The sequence below is a fragment of the Prionailurus viverrinus genome, unplaced genomic scaffold (assembly GCF_022837055.1).
Source record: "Prionailurus viverrinus isolate Anna unplaced genomic scaffold, UM_Priviv_1.0 scaffold_39, whole genome shotgun sequence".
Taxonomy (NCBI): domain Eukaryota; kingdom Metazoa; phylum Chordata; class Mammalia; order Carnivora; family Felidae; genus Prionailurus; species Prionailurus viverrinus.
The window spans coordinates 4,901,219-4,928,008 of record NW_025927607.1 but is presented as its reverse complement, the minus strand read 5'-3'; the positions used below and the strand labels follow the sequence as shown (position 1 = coordinate 4,928,008).

The window sequence follows — 26,790 nt, the reverse complement described above, 5'->3', positions numbered from 1 at the left end:
GCATCACAGCCCACGAGCTGGTGGGGGCAGGACGGGCTCCTCGTGCGCCGCTCTAGGGACGAGAGCTGCCCACACCTGGCGGCCACCAGAGCCCCACCCCGAGGATCTTTCTGTGGCATCGTGAGCCCAGGAAATGCTCTCATCACAGCACCTAGACCTCCAGTAGAAATCAAGACACAGACAACAAAGTGTTTTCTACTGAAACGGTTATTATTTGCCATTAAGAATTGCAAACTACGCTACGAGGAATGAACATTTTCTTCAGTAAGCCTTTTTCAAAACACACAAAACAAAGCTCCCCGTGGGTCAGGCCATCGCCCGCGCCCCCGGTTCGTACCGATGGCAGGGCTGCGGCAGCGCCCCGCGCCCCCAGCCCGCGGCAGCGGCGGCACATGTGTGGTCCAGAGGGTTGCAGCCAGCCCTCCCGGCTCCCCAGGCTCTACCTCACGGATGGGGTGCAGGACAGACGGCCCACACGAGCAGGGACACGGAGCCCTGGCGACACGTCCTGGCAAGCCCCGGCGGGCCCGGCGCAGTCTGAGCCCGGAACATGGGGGCTGAAGGCTACAGGTGCTGACGTTAGAGCCGAGAAGGGTCTGGAGACGTCTCCAACTGGTGCAGAAGGATGGGGCGCCAGTCTCGCACCATCAAGCCTTAGGCTTTACCCTCTGGCCCCAAACCACCTAAAACCTCACCACGAGGCAACCCCGAGAAGGACAGGGAGCCGGAGGAAGGGCCTGGGGGCCCCAGGGCAGCCCTCTCCCCACCCCCCGACCCAGATCCGACCCAGGGGAAGCCGGCGACGGGAAAGCAGCAGCATGGCGGGGGGAGGGGGGGGTGTCTTCGACGCCAGGACCCACAGAGGAGACGTGAGGAAGGCACGCCCCACTCGGGCGTGACCTGCAGCTCCGAGGCGTGTCCCTGTCCTAGCGAGTCACATGCACGGTGACATCTTTGGATTTCCACCACGCCCCACCACTCTGCTACTTTTCCTCCCAAATCAAGGAGAAGCCTTGCCGTTGACTCTTCCGGCCCGGTTTCCCCCCGAGGTAGCCCTTGAGAAAGCACGGTGGCAGGGCGGAGGCCGCGGAGCAGGCAGGGGCCGAGGCTGAGTCCACAGGCGTCCCGCCGCACACGCCTGCCCTGCAGGTCTTCCGAGGCGGACAGGACAGAAATTCACGTCCTTGTGACTTCAAACAGGATTTTAATTCCAAAGCAAACCCAGAACCGAGCGCCCAGGAGGAAGCAAGGCAGAGGCGACGCACCAGCGCGGGGCCGGCAGTGTGGCAGGGAGAGCTCTCGCGAGTGTGACGGGCCCTGCTCTCGGGGGCTCCCGGCCCGGCCGCGCTGGGCTTCCCTCGGTGGCTCCTGGCTTGCGCCTTGTCGCCCAGACAGACCCTCTGGGCCGGAGCAGCAGCAGGGCTCACGGGGGGGCTCCGTGTGAGGGCAGAGGCGGCACGGGGCGCGGGCGCTCAGCGGACGGGCAGGCTGGATGGATGAAATGCGGCGGCACCAAGCGCCCCAGGGTGGGTCTGGGCTCTCGAAGGTGCCCCCAGTGAGGGCCAGTGGAAACCGTCCCGCAGCTCCGGGATTTTCAAAGAGACAGGATTTCAAAGTCTTCATCTTCTGAGTCAAAGAATCTTTCCAGTCGCTCTACGTCAGAAGAATCTAGGAGAAACGAGCCAACGCCTCATCAGGTGCCTGGCATGGGACACCTGGGGCGTGGGGACGAAGCGACCAACGCCTGTGTGCGCACGGCCCGCCACACCCTGCCTCTGGCTGGTTTGCCCTGGGTGCAGCAGCCCAGAGGACACCGGGCCGCTGCGGGTCTCGGCCGGCCCGGAGCCTCAACCAGGGGAGGGCGGGCCAGAGAGTCCCTGAGGCTCATCTGAGGAGAACATGCTTCTCGTTGGAGCAGAGAGAGAGGCTGGGGGCTGGGTGGGCAGGGATTCCCGTCCCGGGGTTGGGGGGGGGGGGGCGGGCAGCACTCCCTTCTGGGTTCTGTCAGTGGACTCCGTCATCAGCCACCAGGATCTTCTCAGAGGGACAAGGACACGAGCCCCGTCATCGTCACGGAGACAGACGGCTTCAGGAACCGGATGTGCTCCCGGCCTTCCTGCCGAGGCCGGGTTTTCGGTATGCTGCAGGCTGACTGACATCGGAGACGCGGAGGGCCTGAGCGAGGGAGGTGGCCTGGGCCTAGAGCCCGTGAGCAGCAGGAAACGGGCATCCAGCTGCGGCCTGCCATCCCAGAGCTGGCGCCGTGCCGTCTCGGAGACACAGCGTGTCCTGGCTCTGACGAAACCCAGGGGCCGCGTGAGCACCCCCGGGCACTGCGCATGAGGCGAGGGACAGCCCGCTTGGGGCAGGGGACGGGCTGCCGGGCAGCACCCCTGGTCCCACACACACAAGCGGTCACATCTGGGGTCATACAAATCTTAAAGGCCAAAGGCAACCGGAGAAGCAGAGAGACGGGGACAGAACGTCACACAGACCACAGGACGGCGCACCTGACACGTGGCCCCGTGGCCCCCCGGCCCCCCACACTCACCTAAGGACAGGTTCAGGACGTCGGGGCAGGCCAGGTGGGAAGGCTGCTGTTCCACAAGCTCGAACATGGGCAGGGCGCCCCCGAGCAGCGACAGCTGTCAGCAGACACGGCCGGCCGTCAGAGACGGCCCCAGCGCCCCCGCTCACCAGGCAGAGGGAACTGGGGACAAGAAAGGGGCGGCAGCCTCCGTACAAGAGGCTCTCGACCCTCTGCTGAGGCAGGTGCCGCCGCCCCTCGGGCATCCACGTGTCATCAGGTCTCCGGCCACATGGGGGGCGGCAAGCGTGAGGCTGGCGAGCAGCCTCGGGGGCAAATCCCACTTACCGCCTCCCTTCACCGACACGACAGCGGCGAGCCAGAAACCGAGGCACACGAGCAAGGTCCGAGGCCGACGCCACAGCCACGACCACGCGAGGGCCACGGCACGCTGCAAGGTGGGACCCCAGACCGGAGACGGCCTTCCCCCCTGCCCCGCAGGCGGGGGACCCGCTACCCACCTTTCTGACGCGCTGGCACCAGTCGTCAAAGTCCTCCTCGGTCTGACAGAAAAACCCCTGCAAGAGAAACAATGGTGAGCAGCACGCGGCAAGGTGCGAGAGCGGGGCCCGCTCAGACGCTGTGTGGACCGCGAAGTGGCGTCCACCCTCCTCTGGAGGCTCTGCCCCAACTGACCAGACACAGAGGCCGTGCACATTTTAACGGCCTGGCCGGCAGCAAAGGCCCCTGGGACCCACCACGTGCGGCCCAAGTGGGCCTCCCCCGCCCAGCGGCACCTCGACGCGGGGAGCCCTGGGTCCCACGGAGCCAGTGAGGACGGCGCACTGTTACAGCCACGTGCACAGAGCGCCAACCCTGCTGACGAGTTACGAGAAACTCCAGGCGCCAGCAGAATCACAGGTTTTTACCACGAACAGGAGCACGGGCAGCACCCTGCAGGGAAACGGTCTAGTTTCTCCTAAGGAGCCCACGTGCAGCACCCTTCCTATCAGGCAAGGACACGGCGTCCACGGAGCTGGCTGTCCAGGTGGCTCGGGTACCGAGCACTTCACGCAGCTGCGTACTTCGCGCTAGCCAGACGGGAACTCAACCCTCCACGCTCCAGCCACGTCCCGCCACCCTCAGGCATCCTCCCCGGGGCCACCAACCTCGGGACATGACACAAGACCCACAGACCCTGCGTCCAGGTGTCTGTTTCAGGACCGATCTGCCTCATCTGTGACTCAATCGCCCCCCGAGGGACATCATTACTTGCAGGCATCTTGGGCCTCGCTCCCCATCAAGTACATTTTGAGGGCACGCAAGTTCAGAGAAATCACCACCCCAGATCCCAGCCTTGGAATCAAGAGAGAAGGAAACTGATTCTTAAGGACGATCTCACAGGCACAGAAGTCCAGAAACTTGAAAGTCAACCCAAAAAGCCCACAGAGGTGGTGCAGGGCAGTGGGCTGGGCAGGCCGCCGCTGCCGCCGCTGTGTTACAGGGGCTCACTCACTCTCACTGCGCTCTGGCTCACACCGAGGCCGTGAGGGACGCGCAGGGCCACGCAGGATGACGGCCTCTGGCGGGTGTGAGTAGCTCATGGACACCGTTAACCCTTTTGTGCCCTTTGCATTCTAAACCAACACGTTGGGGAAAAAAAAAATCACGAGAATCTGAAGCCTTTCCGAAACTTCCATTCTAAAACAGCGGGACTGAGCACAGGACGACTCAGAACTCCAGCCCACGTGGCCGAAGAAGGCGGGACGGGGTGGGGGCGCACCACGGCAATGGACGGGTCGAGCTCCCTGACGCCCATCCTGCTCGGAGGGTGCTGGCAGTGGAAGCTCTCGTCCGGGATGAAGCAGCTGTCCGCAAACTCCACCGCGGGCTGCGTCGTGTGCGGGTCCAGGTAGATGAGCTCCTCGCCTGCGTCAGAGGACAGAAGTCAGCAGACGGGGAGCAGCCCGGGGTCCCATTTCAGACCCGCTGCACCGAGACCCACCAGGCTGGGTGTATCAGGCCGGGAGAGCCGGTGGCTGCAGACGGGGCGGGAACCAGCCCACTGGGGAGGTCGGCACCGGCCAAGAGGGGACACAGACCACCCGCGGGAACGGGACACCCGGCTCGAGCCGACGCCCTAAGGACGTGCAGCCTGCCCCCTCTTCCTCAGCTTCGGGCCCGCCTGAGCATCCCGCACACCCACCACTCACCGACGTAGCCGATGAAGTAATGGGCGCTGTTGGGCTTGCCTCCGATCACGCCCAGGGACTGGGGCATCATGAAGCAGTGCTGCAGGACACAGGGGAGGCGGGGCGGCTCAGCATGCTGTGCGGCAGCACAAGCCACGCGACCGCCAGCCTGTGTGTCCAGGGGGCAGCCCCCTTCCCTGCCGGCCCCAGGCCCGAGGGCGGGACGCGGGAAGGAGAGCCGGCAGACGTGGTCCCACAGAGCTTTGCCACGAAGGAATCCGCGGTCGCGTCCGGGGAAGTTCCGTGGGGGCAGTGGGCCTGCGGAAGGGGGACGCGGGCGCAGGGAGGAGGTACGGACTGGGCTCGGTGGCCCGTGCACAGGGCAGACAGGCGTGGGGAGGGGGTTGGGGGGAGCGGTGCCCCGAGGCTGGGTGCTGGCGGAGACCGGAGGCTGGGGGAGCAGAGGCGCAGCGGCCAGTGGAGAGGCGGTCAGGACTGCCGGGAGCGGGGCCAGCAGTCCACAGGGTGCCAGCATGGCCACGACAGCAGGGCTTTAGCAACAAGCGGCATCTCGAGCCCCCTGCTGGTGGGCGAGAAGACGCCGGCCCCCACCCACCTTCAGAGTCTCCACGTAGGCCTCGTTGATGTCCGTGAGCCCCAGGCGCAGGGGGATGAGAAGCACCAGGGGTCTCCACGGTGCCAGCCTGTTGCTGACCTCGGCTCCCGCGGGGAAGCCGTTACAGTGCCGGCCGGGATCCGCAGGAAGCGCGGCGGCCCCCGCGCACGGAAGACCGCCCCTGCACAACCTTCCTGAAAGATGGAGACGGGCTTTCAAGGGCCGAACAGGGGCAGGCGGACGGTAACCCGACAAAAACAGGTACACAATCATCTGGTCTTAGGAAAAGGGGACAAAAAGCCAAGGGCTTAAACACAATTCAAACTTGGAAAATACGACGATTAATCCTGCCACCCACAGAGAAAAAAACAGAATCAAACGTTTTCTATGCACGTCCGATAGACAGTTGTTACTGTGAAGTAAAGTGTCCCGTGAAACCGTACAAGCAAACACAGCCGTGCGCCCAGCGACGACGGCTCCGTGGAGGCACGGGGCCCCTCAGCAACGAGATGCTTTCCCTCCCTCACGAACGCTGCTATCTGCCGTCTACACCTGCTGGTGATCCCTAACCGACGTGCTAACAAGGGGGCTGGCTGGTCGTGTGGACGGGGATGCTCCAGCAGCACCCGGTCCGTGGTTTCTGAACACCTTTCCCCACTACACGGAACCGGGGCTCCTCAGGGAAACCACCGACCCCAGGCCTGGGGTGGAGAGAGTGCAAGATGAGCCTGAATCTAGTTAACGCCCAAATGGAGGACTGGACGATGACGATGACAGAGCACGTCAGGAAACAGCAAGAACCTGAAGGGGTGTCCACTCACCGTACTTGGAACAATGAGTAAGGACCATAACGTGTAATGCATAACCCGCTGAATAAAAAGAGAATCCACAAGTCCAGTGACTCACAACGTTTCCAAATCGAAATAAGGAGAAAGGGGCACCTGGGTGGCTCAGTTAAATGAGGAGAAGGAAGGCAGAGAGGGCTCTTCTCGAGAAGGCCAGCCAGTGAGCCGGCCGGGGAACGTGGAGGAAGGACGGTTACAGAGCCACCGGTCCAGGCAAAAATCCTCAGAGCACACTCTGCATCACCCTCAGATCTCAGCGATCGCAGAAGCAGAGACGCGGCCAAGCAGGTGCCCTCAGGAGGCACCGCTGCTGGGCAGAACCTCCCCGGCGGCGCTCTACCGGCGGCCCCGGGGTCTGCTCGTGGGCAAACGTTTACTCAGATCCGAGTGCGAGGAAGCAAATACACTGAGTGTGGGGCGCTGTACCAAACCGGCCCGGGTTCTTCAACAGGTCAGTGCTATGAAAACCCAGGAAAATAAACCAAGGGGGCAAACCGTCAGATCAGAGGAGACCGCGAGGCCCCCGGACCACAGGCCAGGGCTGCGGAGCGGCGGGAAAGTGGCTGTGTCAGAGCACCCCGACTGGGGATGCAGGAGGGAGGTTGATGGCTGAACGAACCCGGGATTGGAATTTCTCAAAACGCGTAGTTGGGCCGTCGGGTGGCTCAGTCGGTTAAGCGTCCGATTCTTGACTTCGGCTCAGGTCATGATCCCAGGGACTCTGCACTGAACGCAGAGGGAGCCTGCTTGGGACTTTTTCCCTCCCTCTCTGCCCCTCCCCTGCTGGTGCTCATGCTGTCTTACTTTAAAAATACATACTTGGAAGATGAAAGAACGGGTGAGGAAGGGATTCAACTTTCTTTTCATCTCTGGCTAATCCTTGTTTAATATTGCGATTTATTGTAAGAAACACGTATTTGGTTTTCCAGCAGAGCTCCTAAAACCCTTTAATTTTCCTAAGTGATGAGGCCCACACAGGTGTCTTTCCTTGTACGAATGAGGTGACTTCCCCAAAGCTTCTACGGGTGGGCTGGAACTTCCAGTCCCACACCTGACCTCTGGGGAGAGGGGCTGGGGCGGAATCGATCCCCAACGGCCAATGATTCCATCAGCCGTGCCTGTGTAACAAAGCCTGTGTAGAGACCCAAAAGGACCGGGTTCGGTGAGCTTCTGGGTGGGTGAGCGCGTGGAGATTTGGGCAGAGTGGTGCTCCCGGAGAGGGCACGGAGGCTCCACACCCCTTCCAGCCGGCTGTTCCTGAGCTGCGTCCCTTCCAACACTCCGGGAATCTACTAAGTGAGTTCTGAGAGACGCTCAAGCAAGTTCACCGAACCCGAAGAAGGGGTGGTCAGAACCTCCCATCTACAGCCCAGAAGCACAGGCCACAAGCTGGTCTTGGCGCTGGGGTCTGGAGGGGCATCGTCTTGTGGAACCGAGCCCTCGGCCCACAGGGTCTGACGCTGCCTCAGCTCAGTGTCCAACTGGGTTACAACGTAGCATAGTTACAACCAGCTGGTGTCGCAGAACTGCTTGGTGTGGGGGGTGCAAGCCCACGTAACAGAACTGATGTCAGAATCTTACCATCTAATTTCTGAAAGCAGATTTCTGGGCTTTTCCCATTTTCTTTTTTTAACATTTATTTTACAGAGACTGCAAGTGGGGGAGCGGCAGAAAGAGGAAGGAAGGAAGGAAGGAAGGAAGGAAGGAAGGAAGGAAGGAAGGACGGACAGAAGATCTGGCAGGCTCTGCGCTCACAGCACTGAGTTCAACGTGGGGCTCGAACTCGTGAACCTTGAGATCATGACCTGAGCCAAAGTCAGGTCATGACGAAACAGAGCCACACACGTGCCCCTTCCTGTTTTCTCTTGATAAAGTTACCTGGTGATGTGTTATTGCTATTTTGAAAAAGCCAGCTCCAGAATTTATTAGTTCTACAATTCCTTCTTTTAAATCATTAATCATCAATTGGTCTTTATTAATACCACTCTTCCTGGATTTCTTCAGCTAATTTTGTTGTTCTTTCCCTAACTTCTTGAGTATATGCTCGCTTCGTGTGTTTTCACTTTTTAGTATCTGGCAAGCAGTACCGCAGATACAGGCTCTTCCTGAGTTTAGAATGCATCAGATTCTGATACGGAGCCTGAAAACTTCACTTCTTTTGATCCAAAAGCTAAGGCCGGTTTCAAATTTCTAGGTAGTATCGTGTCTTCTATTTAGTCTCCATTAGTTTGTACACATGGACACTCCAAAAAGGTATGTTCTGTGGCCAGAATCTAGAGTTTAATGTGTATCCGCTAACCTCTCTTACGGTGTGATCGGGCCGCTCCGTGACCCCATGTTCTGTATATTCAACCTGTCACCTAGTCTGTTTACTGTTCTGTGACACTTTCCTGGTTCACTGCATCTTCATCACTAGCACAGAATCTCACGTGGATGGGCTCAAGAGAGGACGGGAGCAGGGCCTGTCACTGCTGCACTCTGGGGACCCACCAAGGCTGCATGTGGCCCAAACACTGCAAACGTCCTGCTGTTGACGAACAACGGGTTTTCGTTTGTACCAGGCACCCGCTGGCAATTCTGTCGTGCCGCTCTAACATCCTTACCATGTAAAAGCCCCCTGTGTTTCTATCAGTGACAACAGCCGAACGCTGCCTGGGCCCCCAGCTCACAAGCCAGGCCACTGCCTCGGAATGCCGACCTGTCTCCGCCAGCATCTCCTGTGGCAGAAGGGGGACAGCCAGGCCAGCAGGATCACCTTTCTTCAAAGGCAGCTTCTTATCATCGTCAATTGGGTGCTTATAAAAGTGTCTCTTTATCTCTGCAGCTTGGAAGTGTCACCAGGAACACGCATATCTGAACAACTCTTGGTTAAAAAGTCGGAGGTCTCCGGTTCTACAGATAACACCTGCTCTGGAGCAGGGAAGCTTTCCTCCCGTTCCTTCACGGTCACCTGTCCTTGCCTCCTGAAAATTCTATCCACAGCCACCTCTGTTTTATCTCTGCCACCAGGGTCTTTCCGCCACATGCTTTCTCCGGTGCGCTCGAGTTTAGTTTTCCTTCATTCGTGCGCAACACCAGATTGTCTTTGTCAATCTGTAATTCCCCAGATCCAGAGACTTCCCACTGTCTGCTTGTTCACGAGGGTCTAAACCCACTGACGGCAAGCGCTGGCAGGGGCAGAGGCTGCTCTGGGTGTCCTGGCCGGCCCCCCAAGGAGGGTGGGCAGGTGGGTGGGGACATCCCAACCAGCAAGGCCTCCCCTCGCCCAGCACACTTCCCCTGAAGAGGAGGGAAGGTGGGAAGCCCGCGCTTTCCCTGGGGAGGGGCTCTGGGGGTGCTTCCGGCTGACCCTGCACACCTGGGGTGCTTCCGGCCGACCACTCCCGAAGCGGCTCTGAAAACTAGGTCGGCCCTTGCTCGGCCACTGCTGGTTCTCCACCACTTGCTTTGCTGAATCAGAGCTTTCCCTCCTGTGCCCACGACCTCAGCCCCCATGACTACAAAGAGGCTGCCCTCAGGCCTTTGCTGCAGCCCACGGGGCCTCCCCTGGGGCTCCTAAAACCAAAAGCATCAGCACAGCCATTGGGAAGCACCTCCGTCTACTCCACGCACCCCTCACCCCTCAGGTCTCTGCACTTCTTCAGCCCCAGTGTCCTGTGGGTTGGGTTCTGATGCTGTCCTTCCTCAGTCGTCCCCGTGACCAGCATACAGCGCTTCTGACTCAGGAGGGGAGGACCACGGGGCCCTGATCACGGCCGGGCGGCCACACTCACCCCGCTTAGGAACCCTCCCCAGAACAGACCCATGTCGTCCTCAGACAAACCCCGGATCCGCACCTCGTCTCCAGCAGCGCTGCCGCGGGCAACCTGAGACCCTGAGAGCCGGGAGCCAGCGTCCAGCCACGTGGCTGAGTCTCCTCCAGGCGCCAGCCAGCACCCTCCCCACCGAGGAATGGAGGTTCCGGACAGCAGCCCGTCCCTCACCCCTCCTGGCACCGCACCAGGGAGCCAGCCTCGCTCGTCTGAGGGCAGGTTGGGAGGCTGACTGGGTAGACCCTGAGGTAAGCGGTTCCCCCAACAACGGGGCCAAAAAAACCCTGATGTGTATTGGGAAGTGAACAGACAACAGATGGTTGTGACGTTTCACTGACGGAAGAGGCCGCTGTTGACGCCTGTAAGGACTGCTCTCAGAAAACGAGACACACACTGGGAGGGGCCGTCTATCCGCCAACAGGAACCATTTCCAAGTGGGAAAACCAAGTGTCGTTTCCCTCATTCTCTGTGCGTTTCCACAGTTTCCAACGTGTCACAGACATTTCTAGAAACAGACTGCGAGGAGAAGGCAGAGGGAAAAGATACATGTCCTTCTGTGGGGGCCCCGGTAGGCCAGCCCTCAGGGGACACAGGGTCGGTGAGCTGGGAGGGCGGGCCGGGCAGAGGGCCGCTGCCTGCTGGAGGCCCGACCCTGGCTCCCCCGACACCTCACGGACGCCGTCCCCCGGCTGAAGAGGAGAAGGGTCAGTCGGCGGCGGGGAGCAGCGGTGCCTCGGGCCCAGGTGCGCTTGTGGCGGGGGCCCCCCACCCGCTGTCACAGCACAAGACCTCCTCCCGCAGATCAGCTGGCTCACAAGGCTCTTTCTTACGTGACAATCTTCAACAAGACCGGAGGGAGGGAGGGCTGGGAAACCGTGGGGAAAAGGCGTTCCCGAGGAAAAAACTAAGACGTTCGAAAGAGTTTTGTCGGCTTGGTAGCACGAGAGGATGTCAACTCCAAATTCAAAACTCACTCTCTAGAGGCTATCTGCCAGATGGAGCCGTTTTCCTCCTGGACTACCACTTCAGCATGCCTGGACGCCTCCAGGTTTCCCGTGGATCCTTCCAGAGGGAGGGACAGAGCTACGCTCCCCTTTCCTGCTGCACGCTGGCCCGAGACGGCGCAGCAGAAAGCCATTCCTGCCTTTCCTTGCGGCGCACGGATGCCCGCGAGGGACTGACCCAGCACACCGGAACGCTTCACTTGCAACGAGGACACAAAACAGCACGGGGCACTAAGGGACCCAACCCAGCTCTACAGAGAATCCAGGCCCTCCCCCGAGCCTGGTGTGTGCTGAAAGAGAACAAGGGGTCCCCTGGCCTGCGCGTGGGGCGCCGACCTGCACGCCAGGCGGGGGGAGGGGGGGGGCGCCCAGCGTGGGCCAGGGAGCCGCCCCCGAGGCCCACCAGCCACAGCCCCGCACGCCCATTCACTTACTGATGTCCTCCATCACCACCGTGTTGTCCATCGCTACGTGGACTGCCAAGGCGCTCCACGTGTCGAAGACAGCAAGCTTCCTGACGGAAAAGGGGAGAACACACCAGTAAGCCTTCACGATCAAAGACATCTCACTTGTGCGGGGCAGGTGAAGGAAAGAGCGTCAAATGCTCTAGCGGTTTCTGCGAATGAGAAAGATGACGACCGAGATGGTCAGCACCGCAGGCGGGAGGAAGGCCGAGGCTGCGGCCCGCTTGTTCCCACCTGGGCCCAGCGCACCCTCCATCACCCGCAGCCTCCACCTGCGGACACAGTCCCCGCGCCAGAGCCCTGCACGGCATCACCTCCTGACCCAGCTACACGTGGAAAGGGAACTGGGGCGCAAGCCCCGCCTCAGGCACCGGGGGTGTGGCCGACCCAGGCGGGCCCAGCACCCCGCTTCTCCCAGCACCTGCACACGCAGCTCCAAAAGTGCCGGACTGACCAGCACTCGGGTCCTCCCACAGACATCTGGTTTCACAACTGCGAACAGCCGCGGAAAAGAACCGAGGCCAAAGACAAGATTCTGAAGAAACCCAGAGAGCAACCGAAGGTGCAGCAGGAAGGCGGGCGAGTGCACCCTGGGTGCTGGGTGACGGGGAGGGGCCGCCCAGGTGACAGGGAGGATCTGGTGTGTCTGGGGACGCACGTGGAAGGCACGGGGCAGCCATACAGAGCCGCTCCCGATGGGAGGCCAGAGTAGAGGCCGGGGGAGCGTGTGCAACACGCCACTGGCTGCCTCCCTCTCACGTCTGCCGAGGGCCAGGTGCGGGCCCGAAACCCACGGACGCACAAGACACAGAGCAACCCCTCGTGAGGCTGACGTTCCGAAGAAGCGTGTGGGCAGCAGGCGCCGTGGAGAAGCACGGAGCAGCAGTGGGGGCACTTCCAGGGCAGGTGCAGAGTGCCTGGGAGCGAGCACAGGGTGGGCAGTGGAGGCAGGGCCCCGCGTGTGCTCACCGCTTTCCCTGGACTCAGCTGGGAAGCCCCAGGACGGTTCCGAGCAGAGAAGGGGGAGGTGGTCAACTTGCACTTTGTGAAAGCGTCACCTACTGCTATTTCCACAGAGACTCGAGAATGACAGAGAGAAAAGGAAGACCAAGGAGGAGGCAAAAGACAGGGCTTGGGCCAGGGTAAGGACAGGGAAGCAGTGACCCCTGGTTAGAGTCTGGACACACTGGGACGGGGTATGCCGAGAAAGAGTCTGGCAGGATCTCAGTTGTTGGCCTGAGTTCTGGAAGGAAGGACAGCACTGCCGTTCCCTGTAGAGGAACAGGCTGGGGAGGGGGGGCAGGGGGGGCCGGCTTTGGGTTCTGGCTGTTAGGTTGACCTGCCCCTCAGACACCTAAGGGGTGATGCTGAGGAAGCGTGTGGACCTGGGCCTGGAGGCTGGGCACGTGGCTCTGGGAGCCGGCTGCGTGCACACAGCAGCTGAGGCCGGTGCTGACAGGGAGAGAGCGGCCAAGGGCCCAGGCCGGCCCTGCGGTGCTCCCCGATGGGGCGAAGCGGCCGCAATGGAGGCATCGACAGGGACCAGAGAGCGTGACCGTGCGGCCCAGGGTTTCCAAGAGAGAACACCTGCATCGAGGGCCACCTGCTGGACAGCAGAGTAAACAGAGGACCCAAACCTGGCCTTCAGCTCTAACCACTAGACTGACAGCAACCTCGAAGGAGCTCTTCAGAGCAGCAGCGGGGACGCGGAGCGAGGGAACAGCTGAGACAGGGAGAGTCCACATGCAGAGCCCACGGACAGACCCCGTGTCCAGACACGCAGAGCACGTGGAGAGCACCCACGCCAACCAGCACACCGCACAGACCACACACACAGGCCACGCAGAGAACACCTGCAAAGCACGCACACCACACAGACAGCACACCACACTCACGCGGACCACACAGCCACGGCACACACGGGCCACGTGCACCGCGGACCACAAAGACAGACCGTACGCACGGAGCACACCAGCAGAGTCACGTACAGACCACACACGCTGACCGCACAAACAGGCCAGGCACACGGGCCACACAGACCGACCACGCGCACGCACCATGCAGGGAGACTGACCGTCCGCAGACTAGGCTCCCGAGGCATGCGGGGCTGGGCCCAGGGCCCTTGAGGGCATGTGGTGGGGGCTGAGCAAATGGGGGGCTGGGGAAGAACACAGATGGCGGGCGGGCTCGGGGCTCAGCTAGGAGGCGGACGTGCGAGAGAAGGCAGCACCTGGGTTCCTCCAACCCAGGAAACGCGACCAGGGCAGCCGGGCGGAGCTGGCAGCCCGTCGCCGCAACGAGGAGGAGCGGGCTTGGGGCTGAAGGACAAGGGCCGGTTCAGACCCGCTGAGCGAGGAGCCTGGGAAGAGCCCAGGGGGTGGGCAGCACGTGCACGAGTCAGGACGTGGAGGGAAAGCCGCAGCTGCAGACACGGGGCCCCAGGAAGGGGCAGAGCCCCACGGTGCCCACGCCACACTGCCGTCGCTCCAGACCAGCGTCAACCTCCCAGACCCTCAGAAAGCACCAGTGGGTGGTCCGGGTGACACACACGGGCCCCACCCAAAGTGCACCATCCGGGTGAAGATGTTCATTTATCGGGAAACAGAAATTCCACACAGGAGACCACTTGGTGCAGCCGCCCGTGAGGGGAAAAGGGGAAGACCCCCCCCACGGCCTTCAGCAAGCGAGACTCAGCGGAGTCTCGCGCTCCACTACACCCCAGGACACGGGAGGGGCAGAGCTTGGCACGTACTTGAGCACCTGGGCGACCGTGTTGGGCCCGTACCACTGGCCGATGGACTTGCCCTCGCCGACTCCCATTTGTGCTGCAGGAAACAAGACGGGATGAGTGACGGGCACCGCAGCCCTCCCCCCCACCCCCCCACCCCCCCGAAGCGGCAGCAGCAACGCTCCACAGGAAGCCCGCACGGGTGCTCCCACCCTGGCCTCCAGCGGGCCCTCCCCACGCACACCAGGACGCTTCCTCGCGAGAGGCGCGGAGGCCACGCCAGGGCTGCCCTTCACTACGAGCCAGGACCCCAGCCCCTCGGTGAGGAGCAGGAGGGCCGGGTCTCTCAGAGCTCTGCCTCTCCCCTGCCCCGCGGGAGAACACGAATCAACACAAGGAGCACTTGGACCCCGCGAAGGGCGCAGAGCGGGACGAACCCTCGGGGGCAGGGTCCGGCTTTCACAGCCCCGCCGGTTATGGGCCGGAGTGACCTACATACAGCCTCACGCCTCGCACACCCCACAGCAGAGCGGCTCTCGGGGGACCCCGCACATCCGCAGCCTCCCACCTATCTGGTGAATGGAGTAGTAACTGTCCTTTCTGTCGATGAACGCGTTGAGCACGCTGAAGTAGCCGTCCGGCTGCCTCTTCCGCTGCGTCCACCGCCAATCTACCGGAGACACGCAGAGGTCAGCGGTACCCAAATAGCAGAGAGAGGCCTTTACGCTTCTAGAACACCCAAGCCACAGAGGATACCCTTCCCTGAACCTTCCTGACGTTAACAAATTCTCCAAGCTTCCGAATACGTATGAGCTAACCCACCGGAACAAATCCACGCAGAAGATAGACGTGGTTTCAGTGACTTTATAAAGAGTTTTTGAAAGACAAACGCTCATCAGTATCCTTTACAGTCACTTTTTCGAGCTGACGAAACCCAGGGGGTCACCACTCAAGAAAACCCTGAACCCCAGTTTCTGCTCCACCAGTGATCACTCTGGGTGACCTCACCCCACAGTCCCCTTTGCTGAGAATGCTGCCATCCCTGCGCCATGACTCACCTCGGCCTAAATGCCGGCACACCAGGGCCTGGGCAAAGATCATCTGTCCACACCGCAGCATACAGCCCCAGCCTGTGTCCGAGGTGGGGCCGGTCCCCCCTGGCAGGGCAGACAGACAGACAGGCCTCGCTGTCAGAGGGCCCGGTGGGCCAGGAGGCCACCGGCGGGAGGCCCGGACGCCACCTCAGCTGCACCCTAGGTGACAGGCCATTTAGAGCCTGCTCATGCCAAGGGCACATTTAGTGGGCAGTGACGCACCCCGCCATCCTCTCAAGATGGGTGAAATATGTGAACGAGTCAGTCGCAGAGAATTAAGAGTGTGTGGAACACATGAAAAGAGGAAGCCTCGTGAGTAATCTAGGAAACCTGAAGCTGAATCAGGAGCCATTTTCCGAGCCCCAGAAGGGCAGAGACGCAGGTGCTGCGAGAGTGGGCAGGGGCACGTCGGCCGCAGGGCAGGAGCAGAACCGGGGGGTCAGCAACAACCCCGTGCCCTGGCAGCGGGCCCGCCCCGGGGCACAGAGGGTGTGGCCACCAGGCAGCGCAGCTCTGAGTGCCCTCTGGGATGGGCCCTGGCACGCCAGGAGACACCTGTACGTCCTATCCACCCGCAATTCCACAGGCAGGTGCTGGAGGAGCAGGGATGCCAGGGTCGCCCCAGCTGGCTCCACTGTCCCCGCCCAGGTCACCTCAGAGCCTCGCACAGCCCCTCCCACGAAGCCTCTTGGGCTTTCAGAGCGCAGCGCCCCAGACAGACCAATCCTCTCCGCGTAGCCAGGGCAGGAAAGAGACCATGGTGGCCCTCACAGGCAGGCCGCGTCCTTCTCGATGACTTCACCAAACCGCACAAGGCTCCTCTCGGCCTGTCCTTCTGTGCCCAGACCGCAGACCCGCAGGACAGCGGGGTCCTGCCAGCACCGCCAGGCACCCCCACCCCGCCTCAATCCCAGGGCGCAGCCGACAGGGCTCATCAGACAGTGGTGTGTGGTGGCACAGGCCTCGGGTCCGCACTCTGCAACGCTCCCCGACAGGCACCATGGCTCGGCCACACACACCTCACTCCAGGGACGCAGGAAACCGCGTCTGGGTGAGGGGCCTGAGACCAGCCACCCGTTGGCCTTCCGGTGCCCCACCACCTCCAGTGTCGGGTTCTCCAAACGGCAAAGGCCAGGCCGAGCCCTGGTGCCCAACCTGTCCACCCTCAGGGTCCCGACGACGAAGGGTCACTCTCAGTGGGACGTACGGTCGTGCTACATATGTATGCACGCTGCCCCTCAGCTCTCCCACGGCTAAGTGTGGAACACATCGGAAAAGGTGACGGGGGCGGGGGTGAGGGGGGCGCCTGGGTGGTTCAGTTGGTAAAACGTCGGACTTTGGCTCAGGTCATGAGGTCATGGTTCATGGGACTGAGCCCCGTGTTGGGCTCTGCGCTGACAGAATGGAGCCTGCTTGGGATATTCTCTCTCTGTCTGTCTCCCTCCCTCCCTCCCTCCCTCCCTCCCTCCCTCTCTCTCTCAAAATAAATAAACTTCAAAAAAATTTTAAAAAGTGTCGGATACAGGGCAATGGCTTCCACACATGCTGGCCCCACAGCAGGAAGCAAACTGTCACCACCACGGCACGGGACAACACTCAGACACACAAACTAGATCCTCCTGGATTGACACGCTGTGCGCTATGGTAACACACCAATTCGTGTCCCCTTCTGTTCTGCATTTTTAAATGCCGGTTGTGACTCATTATCCGGATCTCAGGTCCCAGGAAGAAACCTTGACTTGCACACCGACAATCCCTGCCCTCGGAAGAATCAGGAGTCCTGGCTTTGGCCCCTGACTCTGCCACACCAGGCGCGAGCCCTCAGCCGGCTTATATTTAGTTCAGGTTGCTACAACAGTTAAAACGAAGTGACAAATAACTGGCCTCCTGAGGTTAACTGTCAAGTTTCCCTCCTCATACGACGTACGTATTGTCACAGGTTGTAACAGGCAGAGCACTTACCAATGGCTGGGAAGTTTTTCCTGTATGTAAACCAAAGTCTGGACGCCACGTCGGACAAGATCTCATCCTTTTCTAGGGATTATTTAAAAGAAGAAAACACAGCCTTAACTTGGTAGATCACGTGTCACAGAAACTTAGCAGGTAACTATTATTACCACAAAACGCTTTTTGTAGACTGAGCCCCGTGAGCACAGCAGGCCTCACCATGGCTGATACCTGTGGAAATGCTGTATTTTCTACCCAGTATCCACACAGGCTCTGAGGTCTCCGGGAAATCTTCAAATTCGGCAAATCGAAGAGTGTCGTAGGTCAGAGTAGCTATTGAAACCAAACACACAGTGATCCCATTTTTATGATTCCAGAGAACAGCATCAGAGACAATCTCTAGCATTTCTGTATAAGGAGCTAGGTGGAATTCCGCATCTCCGCAGGGTCGTGCCAGCTATCTGCCCCCCCCCCCCGCCCCCCTCCCGGCCTGAGCCTCACCTTCCAGCAGACACGTAGGTGAGGCCCACTGGGCTAGGCCCAGGGCAGGGAAGAACTTAATTCTTTTTTTTTTTTCTAAGAGTTTTTTGTCTTTTTTTGTGTGTTTTTTTGTTTTTTTGTTTTTTTTCCGAGAGAGAGACACAGAGAGTGAGAGAGACAGAGGGGGAGAGAGAATCCCAAGCAGGCTACACATTCAGCGTGGAGCCCAATGCTGGGCTTGGTCCCGTGCTGAGGCCATGACCTGAGCCAAAATCTAGACTCAGGTGCCCCATTAAGTACTTGTTTTAAATTTAAACCTACAGGACAAAAGTAGCCCTGGCATCTCAGTGCACACGGGGGCCTGCAGACTGAACAGACGGTGGAGTAAATGTCCCCTAGGAGCATGTGTCCAGATGCCGTGGGTGAAGGCAGGCACTTCAGGGGCAAGAAAACAAGCTCCTGGACGACGAAGCCAGATGCAGAGGGCGGGACACAGACTCCCAGAAAAGGACCCAGAGGCCCCTGCAAGCTGTTTCCACTTCACTGACGCTCTGAGAACAAGGCCACCGGCTCCCACCTGCTAAGGAGGTTGCCGTGTGTGGAGCTAGCAAGTCCTGAGCACCACTTAATAGCGTGTTGCTTCAGCTAAGAAACTAGAGAGGCCCAGGGTCCCTCTCTGTCCTTGGACCCGGCTGAGGAAACCCTGTGCACACAGTCTGCAGACCCGGCAGAGCACAGACGGACACCCGCGAGGCAAGGTGCACAGTAGGTCCCGGGCCCCCCAACTCTGTGGCTGCTCCTCATGGAACAAAAATGCACAGCTCTCATCTGCTAGCTCCCAAGCCTCAGTGGCACCTAGTCACTTGTACCCTTCACCTGCAGCTTCCCCAAAATCTTTGGAAAATCTATCATAATAGTTTCTCCCGCATCTGAATTTACTTTTTGACAACAGCCCTACCTTTTGGTAACAACGATATATTGATTTTTAAAACCCCAAGACTACAAAAATATTATAAAAAATCATGTGCAGCTTCACACCCAGCGGTGAATCTCCTTCCAGAAGTCTACGTGTGGACCCACAAAGGAACTACACCACACCCCTGATTTCCTCCTCTTGGTTCTGGACAACAACGTGGTCAGTCCACACAGACACAGAGCTCCAGCAAATGTCTACCAGTCTCACGGTGTCCCGCTGCACAGATGTCCATGCCCTGAGCGCTCAAGCGCCCGGTTTCCTGCGTGAACGTCCCAGCCTATCGGTCTGTGCTGTGTGCGATCCCCTGGGGGTGTCGGGGGTGTGGCGCTGGCAGTGGGGGTTCAAATCCCAGCTCAGGCACTCACAGCTTCTAAGTTCTTTGGGCTCCTTGACCTCCTGGTGTAGCAATTTCCTTGCCCATAATATGGGGGGGGGGGGGGGGTAGGGGGGAAAGTAACAGGATGCTCTCGCAGTGTGACTGCAAAGTGTCCGTGAAATCCTCCCCGCGAGGCGCTCACACAGAAGCTGGCAGACTGAAGGGCTCCGAGGTCAGCTGGCATCACTAATATCGAGGACGAGGACGCAGACCTGCAGGCTCAAAGGCGCGCAACTGTACTCCCCCCACGAGGCGAGGCTGCGCTGGAGGCGCGCTAATGCCCGACACGGGGCTGGCCGCCAGTGCTCCGCCAACAGAGACATCCACAGCAACAGAAGACCCCGTGCTGGCTACTTAAAGAATCCCCTGGCTGTCAGGAACCCAGACCCAGCCCTGCCTTTTTTTCCCACCCCAAATCGGATGGCATCAGAACAGTCTTGCGCTTCCAGAGAAGCCTCGCCGCCCAGAGCGCCTGAGCAGCACGCAGGCACCGGGGCGTCACTCGCTGGGCTTCGGGCACATGCAGGGGCCCCGCTCGGTGCGTGTGACTTGCCCACGCTTCCACCGTGAGGAAGAGCCCCAGCCCAAGGCTACCTCCCCCTCCTTTGTTAGGGACAATTCTGGTCTCTGCACACAACTGCAAACGCTATGCGGGAACGGACTCGCGTTCCACCTTCTCACGGGGCTGTAAACACCGCCATGCCTGTTACCTCTCTCTCTCTCATCAGGACCTCTGGGCCGTAACCCACGCGGACACTCAGCTATTCTCAAGGAGAAAGGAGGCAAACAGCTTGTCTGGTCTCAAGCGACCCCACCACAGGACCACACTCTCATCCTGCCCTACTAACGTCTGAGGTCCTCCTACGGCCGCAGCCTTCAACTACGGGTGACTTGGGTGAAGGGGTCTCTGACAACCCTGAGAGCTACCGAGTACTCTGGGCGGCATCTCCCCCGTGCACCGCGTCAGGGGTGCGGCACACGTCAAAGGCCGCCACTCCGCGTGAAAGCCGGGGCCCCTCTGAAGTTGAGAGGTTTTCATCAATGAGGTGGCAAAACGCAAAGCAGGGGTACTTCTTAGGTTTACTAGCAAAGTTTATAGGCAACCACGCCAACTTCAGAGGGAAAGGAGTAAGAGGCGTTCCTTTAACACCGGTCACCAAATTTCGTCCCAGAGCTAACAAAATTATGGGTTGCATGCCCTCAGATCCTTTACTGCCCCAGCCAAAAGCAAGCGAGGAGCCAGACACTTGAAGGGAATGAACTACACCAGGGAGTGACCCCGGCTCTTGCCAGGTCAGCAGGAGCCTTGAAGCGAGGGCACACGTTATCTGCGGGTCCCCAGAGAGCGCTGCCGTGCCCCTGTTCCCCATGTCCCCTCACACCACTGTTTCTCCTGCCCCTGCCCCTCCAGTGACCGCCCCGGGGGGGGTGCAAGTCACATCCCATCCGCCTCTGGAACCAGCTGCAGACACGCTGCCCCCAGCGCACCGCGGCGTCCTCGGACAGGGACCATGGTCACCTCCCGGTCCTGGGGGACACTGCCTGTCGAACACACTCCCCGCCGTGTGGAACCAGAAGGCTCACCCTCACTTGGTGGTGACCTTTCTCTGCCTTGGTCCTCTCATCGGCAAAACAGGGACGGTGTGAGGAGGAAACCTGAAAGGCTCTGTGCCACAAGGGGCGACAGGAAGCGAGGTTCAGGGTGGGTCCCCTGAGAGCGACCGAGCCGGCCACGCTGGCAATGCCACAGCCAGGAACAAGAAGCCCCCACGCTCTGTAACTGAGTTGTGGCCCCCAGGGCCATGTGAGCAGGAAGCTGGCCTGGAACACGACCCGCAGGAGCACGAAACTGCATCTAAGGCCCAAACCTCCCTCACAGACGCAGGGCCGTGCTCAGAGCGCAGATGCCAGCCACTGCGACGAGTCCCATGGACCTGCGGCAGTTCAGCCCAGGAACGCAACCGAAGGACCCCTGGTCCCCGTGCGGCCACCAGAGTCCTGCCCGGCAACCCCCCCTGCCCCGGAGGATGGGACCCGCCTGGTGTCCCCACAGCCCGGCACCCTCACGGCGCCTGGACCATACCAGCAAGCTCCTGGCCCTTCCAGATTGTACTCTCCAACAAAGACAATGTTTTCCTAAATCCATGCACGTCCGAAGTTCAACTTTGTAGCTGCTGGAAGATTTGGTTCTGGGCACAGAGAGCCCACCTGCTGGCTGCAGGATGCACGCCCGGGTCCCCTGACCACGGAGTAGGGACACAGCCACTGGCTCCGTCCAGGGCGGGTGGGGACACAGGCTGGTGCCAGGTCCCAGCAACATGTGCGGCACCCAGCCGTGGTTTTCAGCACCCCCTCTTCCTCTCTTTCATATCCTCTTGGACCTCACATTTCATGGGATGGAACTGAATCTCCCTTCCCCTCAGAGAACACTTTTGCCGTTCGTGTTAATTTGGTCAAAACACATATTAATGACCCTGCAGAACGGAAAATGTTACAGGACACCCGTTCAGAAAACAGTTCAATAGACAAACCAGCACTTTCCTCCTTTAAAACTCAGCTCGCAACGCCTGAACAAAGTGGCCGACACGGGAGGCCACTCGTCTACCAACTCCGCTCACACCGGCCGGCGGCCTCTGCCTCCTTCCCAGAGAGGCTGCGGCAAATTGATGCGCCCTTTATCTAATTTCATCACCATCCCGTGTGATCTCAATCCTGTGTGAAGCAGTTCACATACCTTCCACGTTAAAAAGGGTCAAATCCCGAAAAGACCGCCAGTCTCCCGACTCCCAGGAAATGACTAACCCCCACTAAGGTGACGCGCAGGACGAGAAGGGCTGACAGGTGCCATTCGCCGTGAGAAAGGGGCTCCTTCAGAGGCACTTGCCTTCAGTTGGTCACCTGAGTCCCAGACACTTGATTTTCCACATTTTCCTCCCTGATCACATCCGGAAGAAGGAGCAGAAAAACCTTTAATAGCATGCTAATTCCATCAGGAAAGAAATGTTCTGATTTATGTTATTAATTTGACAGAAAAATAGGGAACTGTGCTCAACGAATGTCACCAATTTCTCTCCGCTTAGTACCAATCACACTGTAACCCAACCAGGGAGAAATACAAAATACACGCACCACTAGCTCCTTTCAAACTTATTATAAAGCATCACGTTTCAAAGACATTTCCCCAAAATACCTACAGCTTCTGAGAGATCACGTTTTATAAACAAAATCAAAAGAAGCGTTCTCCCTTTCCTTTAAAAATGTTTACGCTAAGCAGCACCTGGGCGGCTCAGCCCCGACTTCAGCTCAGGTCATGATCTCATGGTTCGTGAGTTCGAGTCCCACATCAGGCTCTGTGCTGACAGCTCGGAGCCTGGAGCTGCTTCGGATTCTGTCTCCCTCTCTCTCTGCTCCTTCCCCGCTTGTGTTCTGCCTCTCCATCTCTCTCAAAGGCTCTTAAAAATAAACATTAAAAAAAAAATGTTTACAGTTAAATCTTTTTTTTTAATTAAAAAAAAATTTTTTTTAACGTTTTATTTATTTTTGAGACAGAGACAGAGTATGAACGGGGGAGGGGCAAAAAGAGAGGGAGACACAGAATCGGAAGCGGACTCCAGGCTCTAAGCCATCAGCCCAGAGCCCGACGCGGGCCTCGAACCCACGGACCGCGAGATCGTGACCCGAGCCGAAGTCGGACGCTTAACCGACTGAGCCACCCAGGCGCCCCGTTTAATTTTTAATTTTAGAGACAGAGAGAGTGAGAAAGCAGAGGAGGGGCAGAGAGAGAGGGAGACAGTCTCAAGCAGACTCCACGCTGTTACCACAGAGCCTGATATGGGGCTCAAACCCATGAACTGTAAGATCACAACCTGAGCCCAAACCAAGAGTCGGATGCTCGACCGACTGAGCCACCCAGGCACCCCAGAAAATGTCTGTTTAAAATAGCAGGTTTGCAAGTGGTTACTTTCTAAAATCCCAAATAGTTTACATGAAGATGTTGGCAGTTCAATTCTGAATAGAAGGAAGAGACAGGAAAAGTACCCGGAACGTTAGCGACACCAAGAACTAGAAAATAACGCGCTCATGAGCACACCAGACAGAAGGCCACTCTGAACCCTGCTGCCCCGCAGGGATCAGCAGCCCCTTCTCGCCGTTTACACCTTCGTGTACAACAGGCTAGCTTTACGTGGCAAACTCTCCAAACCGAAGTCCTTGCAGTGCAGAGTGGGAAAGTGTCACAGATTCAAGCTCTGCTTCAATTACCAGCCACGCACCAGACGCAGCGCGAAGGCCTGCGCGCACAAGGTGCCGGCTCTGTCCTTAGGGGACGGGCGGTGCAGCTCTCTAACCGCTGGCACCGGTCGGTTCCCTGAACCCAGAGCGTGTCTTGACACAAGTGCTGGGGGCTCAGGGGAGAACACGACGGGCCCGCAGCCAGCCTGCCGCCTTCTGGACCCCTATGCCCCGGCCGGCAGCCCTGGGCACCCCTCCTAGGCCCCTTCTTTTTCCTTCTCTTCAGACCATCAGCAACTCCTCCAAAGTGGCTTCCCACACACTTGAACCTCTAGTCCAGGCCCACGCCCTCAGCTCCAGGCCGGGGACCCAAACCTCCCCGGACGTCGCAAAGCAGATGTCGAACAATAGTCAACACGTACAAAGCCAAACTCCCAACAGCTTCCCCACCGGCACCACTCCCAAGGTCCTCCCCAGCAGCTTCTCAGCTCAGGCCACAAACCTCAGCGCCACCTTCGACTCCTTCCTCTCGTCCCGTCCTACCGCCCATCACCTCCAACCCACAGACGGTCCTGTTGTCTCAAGCCTCCAACACATCCAGAATTTGACCCAACTAAGTAAGGTCCGCTGGGCTTCCTTGCAACAGGCTCCCAACCAGAGTGTCCCTAGCAGAGCGTCCCTACTGGAGCCTCCCTACCGGCCTCCTGGCTTCTGCCCTTGCCCCTCTCAGCACGAGCAGCATTCCCGGACGGAAGAGCCAGAGTGAGTGTGTGCAACACATTTCCCGTCACGGTACTCCTCCACTCAAAACCTCCCAAAGAGTCACCAACTTGCTTAGAATAAACAGCCCAGTCCTGTGCCTGGGCCCAATTCGTCTCTCTGCCTTCAGCTCCTAAGCTCTCATCCCACCTGCTGCACCCCGGCCACACTGGGCCACCTGCCCTTCCTCCTACGCTGCTTTTGGGTCTCAGTTAAAACTTACCTCTGTCTGCAGAGACACCCTGCCCATGACTCCAACCCTCCTGGCCCACATCCCGCTCCCACGTGAGCCACATGGCTTTTGTCTATTCTGTTCACTTCGCTAGCCAGGGCCTAGAACAATGCCCAACACAAACCTCTCACTCAACAATAAATGTAGTTTATCAAATGGATCACTGTAAAAACAGAACCACCAGGAATTGCGTAAGATTTGGTCAAAGAAGGCAGAATCCGTAAGGACTCCAGGGATCAGGGGAGACTGGGTCGTTAATCATCCCTAAAAGGATGCACAACATCACATCAGGAAAAAAACCCTCCACTGCAGCTTACAGATACCACACGTACTTTTATCAGCATCAACAGAGGCCCTCAAATGCGAACACCTTCTGGTACTTTGAAACAGCTTTGGTGTTTTCCCTGGAGATGACTTCAGGGAACCACCACGTGGCTACCCCTAACTTTAACCTGCTGATTTTCACGTGCATGGCAATACAACCAGCATTAAACCATGTTTTCCCCCTTAACCAACTCTCCCATGTCAAAGGTCTACAGTTTCTGGGCAGGGCTAACTTCAAGAAAGTGGATAAATAATTCTATTCCTTTCTCCACCCTGTGCCCCCTGCCCCCAGCAAACAGTAAAACACTCTCTGACACTTCTTTTTAAAACAAACCTCACAAAAAATAACCTCTTTAACCTGCTCTTTTGGGAATCTGGGCAACAGTCTCCACCACAACTTAACGCGTTTATTATTTTTTTTTAATGTTTTTATTTATTCTTGAGACAGAGAGAGAGAGAGAGAGAGCGCGCGCACGAGCGACGGAGGGGCAGAGAGAGGAAGACACACAATCCAAAGCAGGCTCCAGGCTCCGAGCTGTCAGCACAGAAGCACAGAGCCTGACACGGGGCTCGAACCCACAACCCTGAGATCATGACCTGAGCTGAAGTCGCAGGCTTAACTGAGCCTCCCCAACACATTTAAAGGACAAGATGCTACAAATCATTGAAATACTGGCCATACACGTTTGCATTCATTTCCAAACTGAGATTTCAGTAAGTTTTTGTTGCCATTGCCAGAAGAAAGACAGAGCAAACAATGCTATCCAGGATGACAGGTGGGATGAAACCAGGTGGGATGAAACCAGGTGGGGGAGGGGAGCGGTGCTTGAAGGCCAATCACTCCCTATAATGAACGAAAACGCTAAGACTGCCCTGGAAATGCTTTCAAGGCTACTGAACAAAGACCCAAAATAGCTTGCCAGCAAAAATGAAGGGACGGTCTCTCCTCTGAACAGAAGCACGATGAGACAGACCAAAACACCACATATGCGGATATTCGCACATGTACGTGTACACACGGATAATACACACACCCTCCCGCTCGGCCACATACTTTGCATTAGGACCCCAAGAAGTTAAGTTATGATGAGATGAATTCAGGTGCTCTCTTCAACCACGGAAAGAAAGCTGGCATGATCTACTGGTCACTGAATTTAAAAAAGAAGAAGAAGAAGAAAAAGAAGAAGAAGCGCGTGCCGTGAGTATGTTTCTGGCCTCCAGAGAGTTCAAGAGTCTCCTCCACTTCTTAATTCCCCGGGCATGGGGAGCGGGTGGGGGAAGACAAGGCATTCTCCGGCCGCAGTTTCTAGAGCCAGCTCCGCCCGACCCCCAGCAAGCGCCCGACACCGAGGCGGTGTCCCGTCTGGGACGCCACGCCGCCCCTTCTCGTCCGAGCTGGCCTTGGGCCTGTCGCCGGGCGCCCGGGCGGGACCGAGAAGGCGCCGAGACACGCAAACACCCGCTGTCACATCCGCGCCGGCCTTCCCACGGACGCCGTCCCCGCCCCGCTCCGCGTGAAGGCCAGCTCCGCCCCGCGGCCCCGCGCCCAGCCCTCACGCCCGCCGAGGCCGGGCGACACCCCGGCGGCCGAGGGGCCAGGAGAGCGCCGCCCGCGGGTAGCCCAGCGCCCGCTCGGGCCCTCACCTGCGTCCATCTTCCCTCTCCGGCCGCCGACTGAGAGCGGCGTCGCTCCGACGGTTCCGCAGCGCGACGCGACGGGCCGCTGCCGGGGCCAATCCGGGCCTAGCGGGAGCGGGCGGGGCCGGAAGTGAGGGTGGAATTGCACGTCCGCCATCTTGGCGTACGGCGGGGCCCAAAGCCGAGGGCTGGGCCCGCGCGCTCGGCTCCCTGGCGGCCTGCGCCGTTCGCTCCGGGGACCTCGGCAGCGACCCGTTGGGCTGGCGGAAGCAGACGCGGGCGGGCGGCGGGACCCCGGGGTGGGGGGGCGCGTCAGCCCGCCGTGCGCCCGGGCCGCCGGCGCGGCCATCTTGCCGTACGGACCGGCCGGCGCGCCATGCTGCCGTACGGGGCCACCGGCCCGGGGCGCCCCCGCCCACCCTCGACGCCTGGAGCCTCGGGCTGCGCCCCGCCTGGTGCTGGGGAACCCTGGCACGCCGAGGCCCGGCCTGGGGGCCGGGCGGCCGGGCGGCCGGGCGCGCGCCGCCATCTTGCCGTACGGGAGCC

General features: G+C 59.4%; 1 protein-coding gene across 5 annotated transcripts; it reads right to left on the bottom strand.

Annotated features, from left to right (window-relative positions):
- Positions 1–189: 189 nt before the first annotated feature.
- ATG4B (autophagy related 4B cysteine peptidase) lies at positions 190–26,788 on the bottom strand. Of its 5 annotated transcripts, none has more exons than XM_047846617.1 (13): positions 26,251–26,788; positions 17,449–17,562; positions 17,245–17,316; positions 15,247–15,345; positions 14,757–14,858; positions 14,213–14,285; positions 11,431–11,510; positions 5,336–5,529; positions 4,741–4,819; positions 4,311–4,456; positions 3,049–3,105; positions 2,552–2,645; positions 190–1,668 (listed from the first exon to the last, which is right to left on the bottom strand). In XM_047846617.1, exons 1-13 carry the CDS (start codon positions 26,771–26,773, stop codon positions 1,595–1,597), a joined length of 1,707 nt encoding a protein of 568 aa, XP_047702573.1. In that variant the 5' UTR covers positions 26,774–26,788; the 3' UTR covers positions 190–1,594. The 5 variants fall into 5 exon arrangements, 2 of the variants coding, with proteins under 2 accessions (XP_047702573.1, XP_047702575.1); XM_047846619.1 differs by having other exon boundaries at positions 17,461–17,562; XR_007149585.1 differs by having other exon boundaries at positions 1,614–1,668; positions 2,552–3,105.
- Positions 26,789–26,790: the final 2 nt, after the last annotated feature.

What these genes read in the sequence shown, in the direction of transcription:
- ATG4B (XM_047846617.1), bottom strand. Translation starts at nt 26,773, where the DNA reads ATGGCGGCGCGCGCCCGGCCGCCCGGCCGCCCGGCCCCCAGGCCGGGC. An exon ending in GTGCCGGCATTTAGGCCGAG is followed by an intron (nt 14,859 to 15,246) that starts GTGAGTCATGGC and finishes TGTCTCCGGTAG; the next exon opens with ATTGGCGGTGGACGCAGCGG. An exon ending in CTACTCCATTCACCAGATAG is followed by an intron (nt 14,286 to 14,756) that starts GTGGGAGGCTGC and finishes TGTTTCCTGCAG; the next exon opens with CACAAATGGGAGTCGGCGAG.